Below are 19,463 nucleotides of genomic sequence, written 5' to 3'. Positions count from 1 at the left end.
AGCATATCTTTTCCTGGAGAGACATAAATGACTCTTTTATCCAGATTCAGACCAAAGATTCCACCCAAGCTCAGCTAGGCTGTACCAGTGAGTTTACTGGACTGCTTATAAGAGAATGGAGCAAGAAGTAACTAGGCAGTTGGACCACTGAAAGTACCAGTCCTCGCTGTGGGGGAACAAGCTAGGTCTGGTGGGCATTACAGAAATGGTGACATGAATTTCCAACACAGAGCTGTGACCCTACAAAGCCTGTCCAACCAAGTTAAACACTGACCAACCAAGTATATGTTAGGAACAAGCAAACAAAAAGGGCCACTAGCATATAAATAGCCAGCCTCTTTCCCACTCTGCTCTGACTTGGTGAATTCTTACTGCCAACAACTAGAAGTCAACCTTCCAACTCATGCACACTCCAGCACTCCCCAGACAGTATGCAGCTGGCAATAGTGGGTGGGGACTGGAACCTCATCATCACCACAGACCCAGCTGCCTACTCCTGGTTTTTTTTTTCCATTTGTTCCAGTTATTTTCTCATCAAAATTGCCCCCCCCCTCCGCCTCAGCCTATCAAGTGCTGCGATTCCAGGCATGAGTTTTGTTCCATGGCCGTGAGTGTGGGCTGCCCTCCCTCTTAAGTTCCCTTGCCCCATAAATGGTCCACACCTGAGAAAAACTACAACTACTCTTCATCTGGCTAGTCTTTTCTCCCAAATCAGCCTCTCCTTTCCTATTGGCTCATTCTCACACACACCCTAGAATTACTAATCTTTACAAATCCCTCCTTGATCTCAAACTTCTTTCAAAGAATACCAAACTATGTTACACTAAATCTCAAATTGGCGTTTCTATCTTAACCTTATCCCCTGAATACTCAACATGATATTTCACTCAGCTGCATGAAATATGAACGAAATAAACACGTGATTCAGTCTTTCCTGTCATCACACCCTCTTACAACTGGTTATTTCAAGCTCTTCTCTAAAAATTACTTTGGGTGTGCATATGTGTGTGCACATGTGTTTGAAGGCCACAGTTAATGTTCAATACCTTCTTCAACCTTATTTTTTGAGACAGGGTCTCTCACTGAACCTGGAGCTCGCCAAGGATGCTCTGCGTCTCCTCACCAGCATGAGGATTACAGGTGCACACTGCCATGTCTGGCTTTCTACACTGCTGCCGGGGAATCTCAGCTCAGATCCTGATGTTTGTGTGGTAAGTACTATACTGACACTCACCCCCCCCAGCCCATCAAAAGCTTCTTTGGATAATAATAATTTTCTCCCAATTCCATTTTATAGTGTGGCAGCCTTATTCTTCCACACTAATCTGGCAGCCTAATTATCACAGCATTTTAAATTGATAGAGAATATAGTTAAAATTCACATCTTTATGATGGCTATCTTAGGTGTCAACTTGACTGAACTAGAGGATACCCAAATATCTGGTATTAATTTTTGAGTGTACCGATGGGATTTTTCTAGAAGAGACTGGTATCTCAATCAATAGATAGTAAAGATCTATAATATATGATATCTATACATAATAGCTCCTGCTCTGGTCTCTCTTGACTGCTTACTCTGGAACCAGTCATAGTGTCCTGAGGATACTTCAGTAACCCTGCAGAGAAGCCAACATTAAGGGCCCAGACCAACACCAACCTGCCAATCAGTAAGTGAGCAAGTGAACTCGGAAGTGAATTTCCTAGCTCCAGCCACATTGACAAAAACTGCTTATGTGGGTAAGCAATTAGCAATTATGCTGGTAATTAATTTCCAGTGCAAATTCCTTATAATGGCTGCCTATATAGCTAGCAACTGAGCTGCTCCAGCCAGATCTTTCTGTTACCACTAACTATGGGGCCACTTTTAAACTCCAAGCCAGTCAGATTTCCAAGAGAAATCTATGTGAGCAGAGACTGTATTCAATCATCTGTTTCATAGTGTTTGTTGTACTGCAAAGAAGTTATCAATGAAAATCTTAAGTACATCAATTCTTGAATGCTAATGTTCTAATAATATAATTTCTGCCTTCCAAAAGAATACTCATAGTATGTGGGATAACTTAAAAAGGTAGACAAAACTGATTTCCTCTGCTTCTGTGGATAGTTAGGAAGCAAGTATAGGAGATTTACTTTTATTTTATAGACACATACTTGCAGTTTTCAAATGTGTACTGCATGCATGCAGTATCTATTCAAATACAAAAAAAAAACCTGAAGTCTGTCTCTTGACAAAGATGAATTCTTTTATGTTTAGAATAGGAATAATGCTAACTGGGGGAGATAGCATAATTGGTAGAGTGCTTATCTTACCCCAGAACCCACATCTAAAAAGCTGGGTATGGTGATGTGCTTGTAATCCCAGCTGGTGGAAAGACAGGTCAAGTGGGTCCCTGAAACCCACTGTCCTGCCAAGCTAGCCTATTTGGCAAGCTTCAAGTCACTGATGGCATCTGAGAAATGGCAACTGAGGCTATCATCATCTCCACACGCACATATGTGCACCACCACATAGGAACATGTGTACATACTCAGTGGGAGGAGCTTCAAGTTACTTTAGTTAGCTTTTAGTCTGAAATCATTTTCATTACCCCTCCTCTCTCTCCTTCCTAGTGCTAGGGGTTGAACACAGGGCCTTGTACCTGCTAGACAAGTTTCCATCATTGTGTATCTTGGTGGGTTGGTGTGTTTAAACCTATTATAAGGTTTAAGGTCAATAAGCAAGTGTTACAATTCTGGAAACATCCAAGGTAATATAACAAGAAATGATCTATATTGGCTAATCTAAGTGTGATCTGAGTTTTAAATGTCTGTGTCTAACTCTTTTTATAGAAAAGTTACCTGAAAGAGGGGTTCCATATATTACGTCAGGAAATACATTTAAGAAGCATAAAATATGGTATGCCTTTATCTTGTAGACTTGCAAGTAAATCAATCAGGCAGAAGTCAATGCTTTGTCCTAACCTAATTAAAACTGCTGTGGTGTTTGAATAAGAATGTCCCATAGGCTCATGTATTTGAATGCTTTGAAAGTGGCACTACTTGAGAAGGATTAGGAGGTGTGACCTTGCTGGAGTAGGTGTGACATTGTTGGAGGAAATGTATCACTGGGGGTGAGCTTTGAGGTTTCAAAAGCCTGAGTCAGGTCCAGTGTCTCTCTCTTCCTGCTGCCTGCAGATCCAGATCCAGAACTCTTAGCTACCTCTTCAGCACCATGCTTTTTGCTGCCAAGTTCCCTGCATCACCCTCTGAAAACTGCCCCAGTTAAATGCTTTCTTTTATAAGAGTTGCTTTGGTCATGGTGTCTCTTCACAGCAATAGAATACTGACTAAGACAGCTGCCAAATTTGAGTTCAGGTTTCCGTTCTCTAAGAACCAACGGCAATTAATTCTCATATAAATAAAAAATATATTTATTTATCATCAAAATATTCTTATACCAATGGTGGGTGCTTAATTTTAATAAAAATGACAAACAGTGAGTATACATCTACGAGGTAAGAATTAAATTGCATAAAATACTCAAAGTAATAAACTGGAAGCCTCTGCTACAATAATCACAGGGCCTTTGACAGCCAGTATAAAACAAATAAAACATTTTAATTTACAACTCAGTAAAATCCCAGCACTAGGGAGACAGAGGCAGGTTTGAGGCCTCTGGTGAATTTGAGGCCAGTCTGGTTTACAAGAAAGTTCTAGGACAGCCAGAGCTGTAACACAGAAAAACCCTGTCTGAAAACAAACAAACAAACAAAGTGATGCTGAACACCTGTTACAGAAGGTGGAAAGCCATTCTTTCAGTTCAGTCCTCAACATACTTACAATATTTAGTGAACAAGTTATTGACTACATATAACTTTCTGTCAAAGATCTATCTAATTCTATCTTAAATCACGGGCTCTGATCCCTCTTCTGACCACCTCAGGCTCCTGAAAATTTACATACACCTCAGACACATACCCAAAAAATTAAATGAATGAAGTATTTAAATAATAACAATTTTAAGAGTTTTGTCCACTGTAACACTTTCCAATCCTTAAATTTGCTTCAATGGATATATATCCATTTAATATAATTGTATTTATATAATAATATATATTAATATTATATATATAATATATATATAGTTGTTGTTTTTCAAGACAGGGTTTCTCTATGTAGTTTTGGAGACTGTCCCAGAACTCCCTCTGCAAACCTGACTATCCTTGAACTGGCCTGTCCCTGACTCCAGGGTGCTGGAAATAAAGGCATGTGCTACTACTGCCCAGCTAGATAATATATTCTTAATTGCTGTCAATATGTACATTAATGTTAGAGAAAACACAGGAGAAATGTGTTTGAAGTACGAAACTATTGAAAGACAACCAGAATATTATAAAATACATCAGATTTTTTCTGACCTTAAACTACAGCAAAGACAGAGAATTTAAAAGAATGAAGTGGGTAGACTGTTACTGGCTAATTAAATAAGGTACTAAAACCACACTCCAGTGTTTACAAAAGAATGTAACAGGAAAAGTGAGCATTATCCTTGTCAGTCAAGCATGACAAGATTTTGAAAATAAGATAACAGGATCCCTAATTAAATACATTAAATGCTATGATAGAGTAATAGTATCATCTGTTCCTTTTCTGAGGTACTCAATCTAACATAACTGCTGCTTTACTGTTTAAGTAAAAATCTTTAGAAAATATACAAGTTGAACAATCTGAAAACCACAAATCCAACTTTCCATAAATCCAGTACTTTTTTAAGTGCCAACATGACTTGGGAAATTAATACTTGGTCTCATGTAACAGGTCACAGTCAGAATACAAACTGATGTGCTAATGTACAAAATACACAGCTCAGTGTGTGCTTAACACGGCATTAGGCCCAGGGTCTGGTCCCAGCACAGTCAGAAGAATATATGTGTATGTACATACACACACCTTGAGGTATATGAGAAATATAAACTGATTCATGTTTGGACTTGAGTCCCATCCTCAAATTATGCACATACAAATATTGCAAAGTCCAAGAAAGACAAAAATCCAAAATACGACTAGTCTCAAGCATTCTGGATAAGGAATACTCAACCTGTGTGGCAGGCCAGGCCAAGGAACAGCCTGGAAAGTAACAGCTGCCAAGACTGAAGGGTGAGACTGACTCATACCTGAATTCAGTCAGGTAGCAGACTTTTAAGAAATTAAACACACTCACTAATTCATGAGGTCTAAAATTAACTGCACTGGCAACTAAGACGTAAGTAACCAAGGTGCATTACCCATTGAACGGATCTTAAAAGACACTGAGAATCATCATCTTGCTGTGCCTAGCAAGTGGGATAGGGCAGAAAGGCACTTCAGGAACAATGACAAAGGCATTGACTTCACACAGTGTAAAAAGGTGGGTAAGATGGCCGAGCACAGAGCAATTCCAAGTTATCACCCAGTGTTCTGAATGCAAGTGAACAAATCTGAAACAAACAGGAAGCAAAGACACCATAATCAACACGGATCTTCAAGTTAGTATACCCATTTGGCAGATAAGAAAAAGAAATAAGCGCCGGGCGGTGGTGGTGCACGCCTTTAATCCCAGCACTCGGGAGGCAGAGACAGGCGGATCTTTGTGAGTTCGAGGCCAGCCTGGTCTACAAGAGCTAGTTCCAGGACAGGCTCCAAAGCTACAGAGAAACCCTATCTCGAAAAAACAAAAAACAAAAAACAAAAAAAAAAAAAAAAAAAAAACAAAGAAAAGAAAAAGAATAAGGCAAAATTCAGAAATTCTAAGCTTCCTTCCAAGAGGGCTGTTTCTGTATTTTTTTTTTTGATGCATCAATTTAATGGCAGAAATGGATGGCATCTCATGCTAAAGGCTATGAAGAATATCAAGTCAAATAACTATAAAACATGAATATAATTCTAAATTCCCAGCATAACTTTTTAAACAAGGAAGACTGCCAACCAATTTGAAGTTGACAATTTCTTTTTTCTTTTTGGTTGGTTTTTCGAGACAGGGTTTCTCTGTGTAACAGCCCCAGTTGTCCTGAAACTAGCTCTGAAGATCAGGCTGGCTTCAAACTCACAGAGATCCACCTGCCAATCCCTCCTGAATGCTGGGATTAAAGTCATGTGCCACCACTGCCCAGCAAGCATAGAATTTCTAAACTGAAAGTTTGACTTCCATTTTTAACTAAATAAATCCAAATACAAATTATGCATTTTTATAGATGTGTTAAGATTTAAAACTCTTATTTTATCCCTGAAAAAGAAATTCACAACCCCCAGGGATGCCAAGATGCCTCCGTGGGTAAAGGGGCTTACATCCAAGTCTTACAACCTGAGTTTGATCCCAGGGACACACATAGTGGGAGGAGAGGACTGATGCCCCCAAGGAATTCTTGGACCTCCATATGCTTGTGCAGTGATATTCTGTTTGTGTTTTAACAAATAAAGCTTGCCTGACGATCAGAGTGCAGAGCTAAGCCACCAGAGGCCAGGGAGTGGTGGCACACACCTTTAGTTCCAGGACTAGGAAGAGAGAGAACCTCTGTTCTCTCCACCCTGGGCTACACAAGATTGAATCCCTCTAAAAGAGAAACAGAGCTCACACAAAGGTGATCCCAACCCTTCAATCCCAGCACTAGGGAGGTGGAGACAGAAGTGCCATGGCTGGGCAGAGAGGAATACAAGGTGGGAGGAGTTGGGAGCTCAGTGCAGTCTGAGGTTTGGTGGAGACAGATGCAGTCTGAGGACAGGATTGCACCTTCAGTCTGAACATTGGTAGTGATAAAAGAACTCTCTAGTGGCTGGTAGCTCTGCTTCTCTTATCTTCAGGCAAGCTTCATTTGTTAACACAAAGTATCACTACATGCATGCTATGACCAAGACGTATACTCACACTCTTAGATAAATACATGTAATTTAAAAAAAAAAAATCACATCTCACATTAATTACTGAAAATAAACTCAACTTCTAGTACAACCATTAAAGGACAATTTGTTTGCAGACCTTGTCAAATCAATTCATGTCCTTTGCAAACTTGTAGAATCCTACTTTACAATGTAAGATTACATCCTGCCAGGTCAAAAGGACAACGCCTGTTCCAGCGACACACAATCAGATGTGATATCCCGCCTCCCTTCCCACAGGTAACAGGAACTAGCCTGGCAAATAATACACTTTAGAGCAGGGAGGAGGTGGCTCAGGCTTCTAATTCCAGAGGCAGGTGGGTCTCTATGAGCTACAGGCAGCCAGGGCTATGCAGACACTGTCTTTAAAAAAAAGTGGTATTACAAAACAATTACATGTTAATTTTTACATTTCTCGGGTCTCTCATTTATGCTACAAAGAGATGAACACAAACGAGTAACACACTAACACAGGAATGTTTAGTCTTCTTTGGACAAGTTGTCAAATGTCTGTACTTCTACTTGTAGAAATGGGATATCAGGCATTTCAGACCAACTATCTCTGAAAATAATTTTAAAAGTGAGATATTAAATAATCTTTTTTGGGGGGATTCAAAACAGGGTTTCTCAGTAGCTTTGGAGCCTGTCTTGTATACAAGGCTGGCCTCGAACTCAACGGAGATCTGCCTGCTTCTGCCTCCTGAGTGCTGAGAATAAACATTTAATGCTGCCTGCACTTCAAAGATGGGGAGCCAAACAGAGTCCCAGACGAAGTGCCAACTAAAGTAAAAACCTCTTTGCCTTCGGCTGAGGTTTTCATGGGCCCTTCATTTGAAGAATAAGACAAGAGACCATATTGTGTTTTTCATTCCAACAAATACCTGAGTAATTAACACAGATACAAGATAACCTAGTGGTCCCGCCACTTTATGACTCTAGAGAGCGGCACAGATAGTGGATGTACAGTAAAGGAAGCAGCTCATCTTATGACCCAAAAAGCAAAGTGGCATCAACACCAACATCTCATAGCTGACCTCCTAACAGTACGACCTTGGGACCACGCCTTTGCCACATGGACCTTTGTAGGACACTCCCCTCATTCAAATTATAACAGAAATCATGAACTCTGGCACCACACATAAAGTTAACAATGTGAAATTGATGAAGGTGATTTTATAAGTCCCAGACTCTTGATGACACCAAATAAAAACCTTCATAAAAAATGTTAGCATTATCTTATACAACAAATTATTTCTCCAACAGATTCACATAAATTTACAAATATTGGAGTTAGATTATGATTTCCTAATTATTTTACTTAAGAAGTTAGCAGTTAAACTTACGTGTGTGTAACTGCAAAGGATAAAAAATTAGAGATTTGAAAAAAACATTGAGGCTGTAAAATAACTTAAATTAAGCACTTACTTGATGAGTAACCAAATAGTAGATATAGGTGAATAAAATAGGAACTTTAAGGATAAAGCCTTAAGACACCATAGGAGGGATCAGGGCACACGAGAGGCAGGAAGATCTGCACATATTACTGCAGAACCCTGCTAAGGGCAAAAGCGAATACTGAGGTAAAGGTGGTACTTGAAGGCCTCTGGCTGACAAATGTGTGGCACTGATAAGAATGGATCCAAAGCCGAATCACTGATGATAGAGCAGAAGACAATGTTAAAAAGTTTTCCTTCCTTCAAAGGAATATGACAAAATGATTTTAAAATTTTAGAGTCACGGTGTCAGCTAGCTGTGGTGGCACACACCTTTAATTCGAGCACTCAGAAGGCAAAGGCAGAGGCAGAGGCAGAGGCAGAGGCAGGTAGATTTCTGTGAGTTTGAGGTCAGTCTGGTCTACAGAGTGAGTTCCAGGACAGGCTCCAAAGCTACAGAGAAACCCTGTCTTTGAAAACATGTAAATAATGATAGCAATAAAGAGAATGAGCCAACATAAAGCAACAATCAATCTAGAACGTATTTTAACAAGTAACTGCTAACCTAGCGTTCTGTAGCAAAAACATCCTTCAAGAATGGAAAAGTAAAACCTTTTCAGGCGGACAGGAGGACATTCTAAAGGATGTGTTTCAGATTCTTTAAGATAAATAAAAAGGATCCTAAACAGACGTTTAGAGGAAACCTAAAACCAGTAAATACATGTGTTACGCTAAACAATACTGATGGTGGAAGAAAACAGTAACAGTGACTGAGATGGCTCAGTTGGTAAAGAACTTGTCCAGCAAGACGATGGTCATGGAGTTCTCTGAGGCTCACTGGGTGCTAGCCTAGGCTAATAGGAAGCCCTCTGGAGCTCAGGTCCCAGTGAGATCCTGTCTCAACCAAGGTAGAAGACCCCAGACAGATGCCAGGGGCCAACTTCTGACCTCCACATTCACCTGTGCACGCAGATGAGGAACCAAGGACAGGAGTGCAGCTCAGTGGTAGAGCTTACCTAGTCTGTATAAAGCACTGGGTTCGATCCCCAGTAAGGAGAGGAAAGAGGGGACGAGAAAGAGAAAAGAGAAATTTAGTTAGTAACACCTTTAGTAAAAACCTTTCCACAAAGAAAAACACCCCCACAGCCCTGATGCTTTCTCTGCTGGATTAAAACAAACATTCAAGGAAGAAATAATTCCAACTGTGCAGAGCAGAAATGAGGGTCTATTTATTTTACAAAGTTAGTGTAACAGTGATTTGAAATCCTGACAAGGACAACACAGATCATCTCACTTCAGTAGATCCTTTCGTGACTTTTACCAATACTTCGTTAACTCAAGTCCTTTCCCAACCTATCTAGAGCAATGAGCTTTATTACCTATTTATTATTTTATTTACTTCAAAGCCTAAACATGACCTGCGCACAGATGCACACTCTTTGTTGTCTATATTCTCTTCTAAAATGTAAGTTCAGAAAGAACACAGGCTATTTGATTCTCCGTTCTTACCACCCCGCTTACACAGCAGGGCCTCAAAAATAGTTGGGTTTTGTTTGCTTTGTTTTCTGGGGTGCTGGAAATCAAACCCAGAGCCCTGCACATCTAGACAAGAACTTTACCTAAAACGCTTATTACATGAGTGGTATTTGTGTTTAGATTTTCTGACTAAGAAAACAGTGAACTGTACATTTTACAAGTTCTGCATCTTTGAATTTAACTGACAGTAGATTAGAAACAACTGGAAAGAAACCTTCTATTTGTACTGCACACATGGCCTTTCTTGTCAGTGTTATCTAAACAACACAATTTAAATACCATTAACACTCACTAGGTACACATAAGTGTCTCTCACCGAAAATATTTTAGATTAAAAAATATTCAGATTTTTGGATATTTGCATATGCATGAGCTATCCTAGGAATGTTAAGTCTAAACATAAAATTCATTTATGTTGCATACAGACACCTTATTCATTTAACTTGAGATAGTATATATATTTTTAATGTGCCCACATTTTGACTGTGACTTGTCAGATGAGGTTGTAAGTGGAATTTTCTACCTGTCATGTTGATGCTCAAAAAAATTAATATTTTAGAGCTTTTCAGATTTCAGTTGTTTGTATCAAGGGATGTTAAATTTGCATTATTAGCAATCTAAAGATGATTTAAAGTATTTGGAAGGATGTACAGATTATATGCAAATACTATCATACTTATTTAAGAGTCTCGGTCATCCATGGAAGGTCCAAAATCAAATCTTTCTTGGATGCCAAAGAATGAATTACAAGAACGTCATACACGTGCTTGGTGGCATGTACAATGCACATACTTTAGGGCTCAAAAAAGCTGTTGAGGGAATACAGAGGCGGGACCTTCCGTTTCTCTGCTTTCCCCACAACCTATCTTTGTACTAAGTATAAAATTATTCTATATACGGTCGAACCACTAAACCATTAAATAATCTAGACAGAATTTAAGAACATAAAGATAACTAAGGGAGAATAGAGCATGAGAGAGAAAAAACACAGTATGATACATAATGAAGACACAGTCTGCAAAGTTGTACCAAGACAGAAAAACTAACAAACTTTGTGGGAACAGGTGCTTAGGGAAGGCCAGGAGCAGTGATACTCAAAACAAATACAACATCGAATATAAAAGTGATTCATGGGGCTGGAGAGATGGCTCAGTGGTTAAGAGCATTGCCTGCTCTGCCAAAGTCCTGAGTTCAATTCCCAGCAACCACATGGTGGCTCACAACCATTTGTAATAAGGTCTGGTGCCCTCTTCTGGCCTGCAGGCATACAGATAGACTATTGTATACATAACAAATAAATAAAGAAATAATTTTTTTAAAAAAGTGATTCATCTTATTTTGTATGTGAAATGTGGACATTAAGTCTGAAAGTGCTACAGTAATTTGCTACCCTGAGGCAGGCCTAAGAATGAAACCAGAATTAAGGGAAACGAGACAGCAGAGCAAATCAGAACAATGGAGCCAAGTCCTTCCTTTCATGGGAGCCACTGACTGATGCCTGAGCTAACATTTAACACAAGATCTAATCATTGCTTTTTGAAAATCAGTTTGAATTTGTTGTCCTGTCATTTACAATATAAGACTATAAGTAGATCATTGTGAATTCTTCTAAAAGGCAAAACACTTGCTAATCTCAGTGTGTATATAGTGGCACTTTAAGGTATGACTATTTTGTGAGACTGGTCATCACAGACTACTTAGTGTATCTGACCTCTACTCTCTAATTGCTAGTGAGACTTGACAGTTACTGTGACAACCAAAAATGTTCCCTGAATTTCCAAATGCTTTCCCTGAAAAGGAACCACAAAACTGTTTCATAATTGCTTATATCTGGTTCAGACAGAGGCTCCACCAGGTATGTTTAAATGCATTTAATATCATACCAACTTTAAAAGAATCCAATATTCTAATCTACCACTCAAATCTTACAAATTTTATGTAAGAAACCACTTTAGATAGTTACTTATGGTTATCAAAATGTTTGGCAAAAAGCCATGTATGGTTTATGACAGTGCATTGGCAAACAGCGCTTTACGCTACCTACTGTTAGTTTGCAATTCTCTTTGTAAAGCTTACTTCTCCATAGAACACTGCAGAAATATGTCACTGACACCAAATGCCACTTTCTCTTAAGCCTCTTCTTATACTTAAATGCCATAACTGGGTTTTCCAAGTAGTATTACAATTCAGGTAGACACCCGATTGATACAGACCTCTTGTGGAAGGTTACTTGCCTAATTAAGAGATAAGAGGGCATACTTATCTTTGGTGGGTATGGTACTTGAGAAAAAAAGAGTCATGAACAATTATGATGCGATATGCGTATGTTCAAAAGTTAGTACATGTAGTGGTTTGGAAGAAAATGGCCCCCAAAGGGAATGGCGCTATTAGGAGGCGTGGCCTTGCTGGAGAAGATTGGCACTGTGGGGTGGGCTTTGACATCTCTTTTGTTCAAGCTTTGTTCAGTGGGATACTCAGACCATTCCCTGTTGCCTGCAACATGTAAGACTCTCAGCTACTCCTCCAGCACAAAGTTTGCACATGGCCATGCTCCCCACCACAGACAGGACCTCTGAACTGTAAGCAAGCCACCCTTATAAATGTTTCCTTTATAAGAGCTGCTGTTGTCGTGGTGTCTCTTCACAGCAACAGAAAACCCAACTGAGGCAGCACACTAGGACTTGTCAATTATAGAGATGATCCCCGAAACCTCACTGTGCAGCACAACTGACTAGCCATGAAATCCTCTAATTCTGATCATCTGTTTTATGTGAGACACCAAGTAAGTATTCTGTAATTTGGAGCCCAACTAACATGTGTTTAAGATCTGACAACTCATGGGCAGTGGAGAAAGAACCAACATGACTGTAAGGCTCAATATTGGGTGACTGAGAAGTGTGCTACAGGGAGAAACTAGAAGGAAGGAAATACAAACATGCAAGCACACTGGAGCACAGCACAAGGTGTAGGTGGATGCAGACTAAACTGATTTGGTCTGTTGTCATGTGGATTGTGGCAGCACATCTGAGTTAGGGATGGATTCACAGCGAACAGTGGAAGCGGGAAGGGGAGCTGCAGAAATTAGAAATAGCCAGACAAAATCGTTTATATCAAAAGAAAAATGTACATGACCACCAAGAAAACACACCAAAGAACATACAAAGCCTTGAGGATATTAGCAACCCTTTTAGGACCCATTTCACACACCCCACTCATGTTGAGCTCCAGTCCTTATTTTTATACAGGATTCACTCCTACCTAACTACCACCCCCAGAGAAAAAGATACTGCTCCAGACCTAGCAGCATGACCTTCTGTTTTGTTCAACCACAGGAGAGCTGAGAACTCTGGGGAAAGGCTAGAAGAGAAGACTTCTACCTTCCTCTGATAGTAAATGAAGATCATACACGAACATTGTATCTAGTCATCTTCTTATTAGGCGAGAAGCAAGTCTGTGCAAAGAACTCAAACAGGAGGACAATGTTGAGAAAAGAGAGGAAAGATGGAGTTTCAGCACTGACTATATGATCGCTAAACAAACCACACTTCATGCCATTTCTAAGGACGTATCTGCCAATTACAAGAGGCAAATGCATTACCTCTGTTTGAGAATCCTATTTGCAGCCTAGCTGATAGCAGGAGTAAGAGAAAAATGAAGCCGAGCGAGGGCAGGACATTCAAAGAAACTAGGAAGGACAGTACAGAATGCCAAGAACAGGTCGTTCATTACTACAGAGCACTATATAATTTACAAATTGCCTACGCAAACTGAAGATGAAACAGAATAGATTTTGTGCTTAGTATTACCTGATTTTTTTTAAAAAGGATTTTTAAAAACTACATTTATTTATTGTGTGTCTATGTGTGATGTAGGTCAGAAGACAACGTGCAAGAGTTGGTTATTTTCTTCAACCATGTGGGTCCTGGGGGTCTAACCCAGTTGTTAGGTTCCACAGCAAGCACCTTTACCTGCCGACCCATCTTGATGGCCTTACAGCACTGTGACTTTCATGGTAACTTCATAGTGAAATGAAAGATGAGGATGTGCCAAACACTCAGATGGACATTTAACACATAGTAACTCCCTCTGTATCCACCATGCACGGTAAGTATTTCATCCTACTTTATAGATACAGAATAGTCTAAGCGGTAATATGATCACACCCACTGCTAAGCAGTTTTAACACCAGTCAAAACCAAGACTGAAGGATTTATCTGACTATATCAGAGTCCTTGGATGAAAAAATTCTGAAGGAAAATTTGTAATTCAGAATGGCCTCCTGGAGTTGTACCTGGCAGCTCAGCGGAAAACACAAACGTATATAGGAGAGAGAGGGAGCGACTGAAGAAGGCCTCCAGCTTTAATCCCAGCACTTGGGAGGCAGAGGCAGGCGGATCTCTGTGAGTTCGAGACCAGCCTGGTCTACAAGAGCTAGTTCCAGGACAGGCTCCAAAACCACAGAGAAACCCTGTCTCGAAAAACAAACAAAAAAAAAGAAGGCCTCCAGACAGTAATAATGGACAGTTCTAAATAGAGATGGTTGCTCTTGCAAAGACAGACATTTCTGTCTCTGAAATATGTGCATTAAATAGGGAGATAATATGGGGGGGGGGAACCTGGGAAATCGAGGAAGTATGCCTCAGACAGCTGAGATTTTTCTCAGCCACTGGAGTTTAGAAGCCCCAGCTTCCTTCTTATTCCTTCAAATGGAAATGAAAGCGTAGGAGTGACAGCCAAGACCTAAGAACACGCAGTCTTTAGCGGGGACGAGTGAGGGCTACCACTCACAAACGAGGGAAGACTCAAAAAGATTTCTTCTTTTAAAGTGGGCAATCCTATAGTGAAATTTTACATTTTTTTTTTTTTTTTACAGTCCTGGAGAATGAACACGGAGTCAAGCATTCTAGCACTGAGCTAACGCCTCAGTTTTCTGAACTAGCATTCAAAGCCCCGCTGTATGGCAGCCTCGAAGGGCAAAGTCTAAGTATTTTTAATCCCACTTTGGGGCTCTTGACATATCCAAGGAACGGGACAGAGGAGACAAAAAAACCCCGACAACTTCCTCCACCGCCACTGTGATGGGGTAGTTTGCACTTGCAAGCTTTGGCAAGGTCCCTAAATTAATCGGGACAATTTTGCGTACAGTAATCGCGATTACCCTTGAGGGGTAGCCGAGATTGGCACAAACCCCGGTTACAGCTACTATCAGGTGCTATATGTATTGTAAAACATTAGTCACAACTGAGAATACAAGAAATGTGAGCAGCCCTTTCTAAAAAAAAACAAAAACAAAGGGTTTGCACACTGGGGATTCCAAAGCTTCAATGCGCACTGTGGGCTAATAACTAAAGAAAGTGTAAAAGAAAGTATAAACCACTTCTCCTTTCTTGTGCCATTATGTGTTATCTTACATGTCTAAGGTCTTTTTTTTTTTTAAAGGAACGGAACACTCCCCAATTCTTTCAATGGATCTACAAAACCGAACGCTTCACAAAACTCGCCTCCATCTGGAGACCAAAGACTGACTATGCCGAAAGAGATTGATGATTTAGAAGCGAACAATCATTTTGCCATCGCAGGCTCCACTAGGCAGGAGTCAGACGCCTAAACCATCCCAGTCTACCGGGACTCGTTCCCTTCTCAAGGGGGACGGATCCCACCGGCCTCTGCAGAAGCAACGCTTTCCTCGGTAACTCTACAAACTAGGCTCAGATAATCTTCCCGGAGCTCAAAAGTTTTCAAGGGAAGAAAGCTGGCTGGGCTCAAATGAAAGGGGCAGGACGACCCACGCACCTAGAGCGAAAGGAGAACTGCTAAGCAGGGGCGAGGCTGCCTGCAAAGCCAGGAAAAGGTGCGAGGGCGGCAGGAGTCACCCTCCCACCCACGGTGACCCCCGCCCACGGTGTGGGAAGGCGAGCCGGGGAGCTTGCGAGCCCGCGGCCAGCAGAAGGCCGGAGACGGGCAGGCCAGGAACGTGCAGTCCGGAGGAGAGCGGTGGCCCCGGGCCGCCGGGCTCCGGCGCCGTCGCCGGGGTGGGAGTCGCCGGCGTGCGCAGCCGTACTCACCTGCCAGACGCTCGTTCCGCGGCCGCAAGCACGGGCGCCGCCCGGGCGCCTCCCCTCCCGCGGGACTCGGTCCCGGCCGCCGCCGGAGCTCCGGGCCCCGAGAGTCACGGGCGGTACCGAGGCGGGCAAAGCGGCGACCGGCCCCGAGCGCGAGGAGGCGTACATAGGGGGCGCTGGGAAGGCAACTCCTAGCTCCAGCTTCCTCAGCGGCAGCCGACCGCGCTTCCCGGGAACAGCATCGCGCCAGCCTCCGTCCGCTGCTCCCGGGCCTTAGCCCGAAGCTCCCCCAAGACGGCAGCCGGGTTTCCGGCAGCCACACTCCGCCCACTCAGGACAGGGCTTTCGCCATCTTGCTGGAGGCGGGAAGCATGCAGTGCGCACGCGCGGTGGGCGCGGCGGGCGGGCGTCCCGCTGTTCGGGGCCGAGGGACTGGACTGCGCAGCCGCAGCGGCCGGTGCCCTGTCTCTGCGGTTTGCTTAGTCCCTTCTGTTCTCTGCACCGGGAATCCTGAGTCTCCAACCTGCTCACCTTTTCTTTTCTTTCTTTTTTTTTTTTTGGTTTTTCGAGACAGGGTTTCTCTGTGGTTTTGGAGCCTGTCCTGGAACTAGCTCTTGTAGACCAGGCTGGCCTCGAACTCACAGAGATCCGCCTGCCTCTGCCTCCCGAGTGCTGGGATTAAAGGCGTGCGCCACCACCGCCCGGCTTTCACCTTTTCCAGCTAAGCTGAAACCACGAATTAGTAGACTTTTTGTGCGCACGCTACGGTTATCTGTGAGCATCTGTTCCTATCAAGCATTCACCAAATGCCAGGTCCTGGGCTAGATACTGATGATAGAAAATTTGAAAATGAATTCTAGCGCTAAGGGAGTCAATCCCTTTCCCAATGGAGAAGACAAAACCAGTTTTTCTTCTGTAGGTGCCCCTCCAGCCTTCCTCGCCCGTTTTAATTCCAAACCTACTTATTCTGGACTCCCTCTCAGTTTGTCTCAAACAACAATCAGCTCTTCACCTTGAGTTACCTGTCCATCATAATTTTCTTGGGGTGTTTAAAAAGTATCCTTTGGGTATCTGTCACTTATAGAAACTGATCCTGGCTCTAGAGTTACAGCAATGCAGAATATAAACTCGTGGAATTCACACTCTACTGTGAAGGAATAGGCAAAAACCAGTAGTGGTAAGGAATAGGAAAAGAGCAAACCAGGAAACAGAATGAACACTGTGGGACAGTGTTAAACAATCTCTTACCACAGGTGACATGGCCCTAAGACTGACTGACAGATGTCTTGGGAAGATCCTGGGACAGAGCCTTCCAGGGGGACAGAAAAACGGGCTTCAGGTGGAATGAGTTTGTGAGGGAAAGGGGGGCAGAAAAACTAGAGAGCGGCGACAGTGGAGGAAGGGGTGAGGAGGCAATATTCAGGGCCTCCAGGCCACGGTCGAAAGCGGGATTTAGGCAGAATGGTCTCTCTAATCTGTGAACCTCCCAAATACAACAACGCCGAACACTTAGCACCTGGCTGCCTTCGGGCATGTGGATTTGACCAGCTGCAAGAACTTCCACCTACCTTTTACAAGTCTGACTTCTTGTTGTCCTTCAAGGTTTGGGGTTTAATTGCCACCTCAGAAAGGCCACTGGGTCATGTTTACTAACTAAATCTGCCTTCCTACCCATCAGCATTGCACCTTGTCATTTCTTCTTTGGCACGCAGGATGTTTTTGCAAAACATCCCCTTTGTTTGTTTTGAGACACGACGTCACTGTAACCCTGGTTGACCTTGAACTGGTCATCATCCTGCCTTAGCTTCCTCAGTATTATAGGTACATGCCACCATAATTGGCCCTTCGGTTTTTATTTTATTTTTGAGAAAGGGCCTCACATATCCACTCTGCCCTCAGATACACTGTGATCATCTTCCTTCTACTTCCCAAGTGCTAGGATTACAGACATGTGCCACAGGGTCTGGCTATATCTTTAAATTATATATTTATTGTTTACTTGCCATCTCCTCGCTGAACAGTGAGCTCGCTAAAAGGGAAAATGTTTTGTTTTTAACACCATGACTGGCAAGGGTGGTTACTCAGTAAATGTTGAATTAATGAATGTGGGAATTTGAATCGAACTAATTGTGTTTTATTGTTTTTCACCTACTGGGTTTTAAAATTAAATGTAAATCACCTTTTATATTTGTCAGGGTGGATGGAGGAGTAGGTAGAAATTATATTGAATGTATTTGTAGGGGTGGACAAAGGAAAGATTTAAGTAAATGTGATGTATATTGTATGTCTGTTGTACTGTGGCAGAGCCTCACTCTTTACCACAGCCCGTCTAGGTAGCCATTCTCACTTTGAACGTGGGCAGATACAAAGAGATTAAGTCACTGGACCAAGAAAACTTTTGGAGACAGTCTTGACCCAAAGCCCAGGCATGCCCTTGCCTTTGAAGGGAAACAGATCTAGGAACAGCTTATTTGGACCTGCCTCTGTCCTTAGCTTTCATCAGATACCTGAGCAGCTGCCGCCCATCCTGTGCTTTCCCACTGAGGTCCTGACTGCAGACTGCTGCCAGTCCTTCCTCTTAGCTAGAGCAGAACTCACTTTACCAGTTTCATTTTTTCATCTTTGTATTTTTATTAAAAACATTTTTTTCAGTGTATGTTAAGACATGCCTGAAGACTGGATCAGATCCTAAGTACAAGTTTACACTTCTTAGACTTCTTTAGTGTGTTCGACTGGCCCTCCTCCATCTAGTCTCCCAATTCTTAGATCCCAAAGCAATCTTCTGCAAGAGTTACAGGATCACAGTAACAACCTCTTTCTCTATTAATTTCTCACAATTATATCATTGTTTGGGATGGCTGGAGAGATCTGCTTGTTGGGGTTAGGGCTGTTATCTTATTTGTGGGTACCATTCAGTTCTTATATGAGGTAAGAGGTACACTAAATTAATGATGTTATATGCTGATCAACTGAACTCTGCCAATCCACGTAGAAACCAAGTAGTAGATGAGACTGTTTAATACCTCTAGAGGAATGGATTAGGGGGTGGGAAAAGAGGGTGTGGTGGGGGAGGGACTGGGAGGAGAGGAGGGATGGAAAACTGCAGCTGGAATGTAAAATAAATAAACAAGGCTCACCTCTACTTTCTTTCTGACTATAGTGTAATCCTTGGAGCCAATCATGGACCCATGACAACATTTCCTTACGTTGACCCTCTGTTATTAGTTGACCTGTGCTCACCCCAGACAGGTTCAGCTAACCACCAGAGCATGATCATGATTGAAAGCAGGATCATTAGAAATACGGCTAAGTTAAAACTGGGTCTCACTGCAATGGGAGCAGTAACATAGCAAGTGTTGTCTGTATGAGAAAATGCTTATGTTCAGACAGACAGAGAGTCGGGCGAGGACAAAGATGGAGGCTGGAGAAGTGCAGCAGGAAGGCAAGCAAAGCCAGATGCCATGGGCAAGCCATCACCTCCTGAGGTGAGCGAGACAAGGAAAGTCAGATGTCATTGGCAAGCCATCAGCTCAGATAAGGT

At 42.2% G+C, this 19,463-nt stretch overlaps 1 protein-coding gene across 7 annotated transcripts in view; it reads right to left on the bottom strand.

Moving 5' to 3' along the window:
• The window catches only part of LOC121443013 (adenomatous polyposis coli protein-like), a 93,326-nt gene extending 77,083 nt beyond the window's left edge, over positions 1-16,243 (bottom strand). For 4 of the 7 annotated variants that reach the window (XM_041644689.1, XM_041644691.1, XM_041644694.1 and 1 more), the window contains exon 1: positions 15,926-16,243. In XM_041644689.1, coding sequence (XP_041500623.1) covers positions 15,926-16,090 — 165 coding nt within the window. In that variant the 5' untranslated portion in view covers positions 16,091-16,243. The remainder of the gene's footprint in view (positions 1-15,925) is intronic. The other 3 variants (XM_041644690.1, XM_041644692.1, XM_041644696.1) reach the window with 1 other exon arrangement.
• Positions 16,244-19,463: the final 3,220 nt, after the last annotated feature.

This window comes from Microtus oregoni, unplaced genomic scaffold (genome assembly GCF_018167655.1).
Source record: "Microtus oregoni isolate MIOR12 unplaced genomic scaffold, Mior012 000098F_ref0000018, whole genome shotgun sequence".
In the NCBI taxonomy this organism is placed as follows: domain Eukaryota; kingdom Metazoa; phylum Chordata; class Mammalia; order Rodentia; family Cricetidae; genus Microtus; species Microtus oregoni.
Note: the sequence above shows the minus strand (reverse complement) of the source record. Positions and strands in the feature narration are given on the sequence as shown.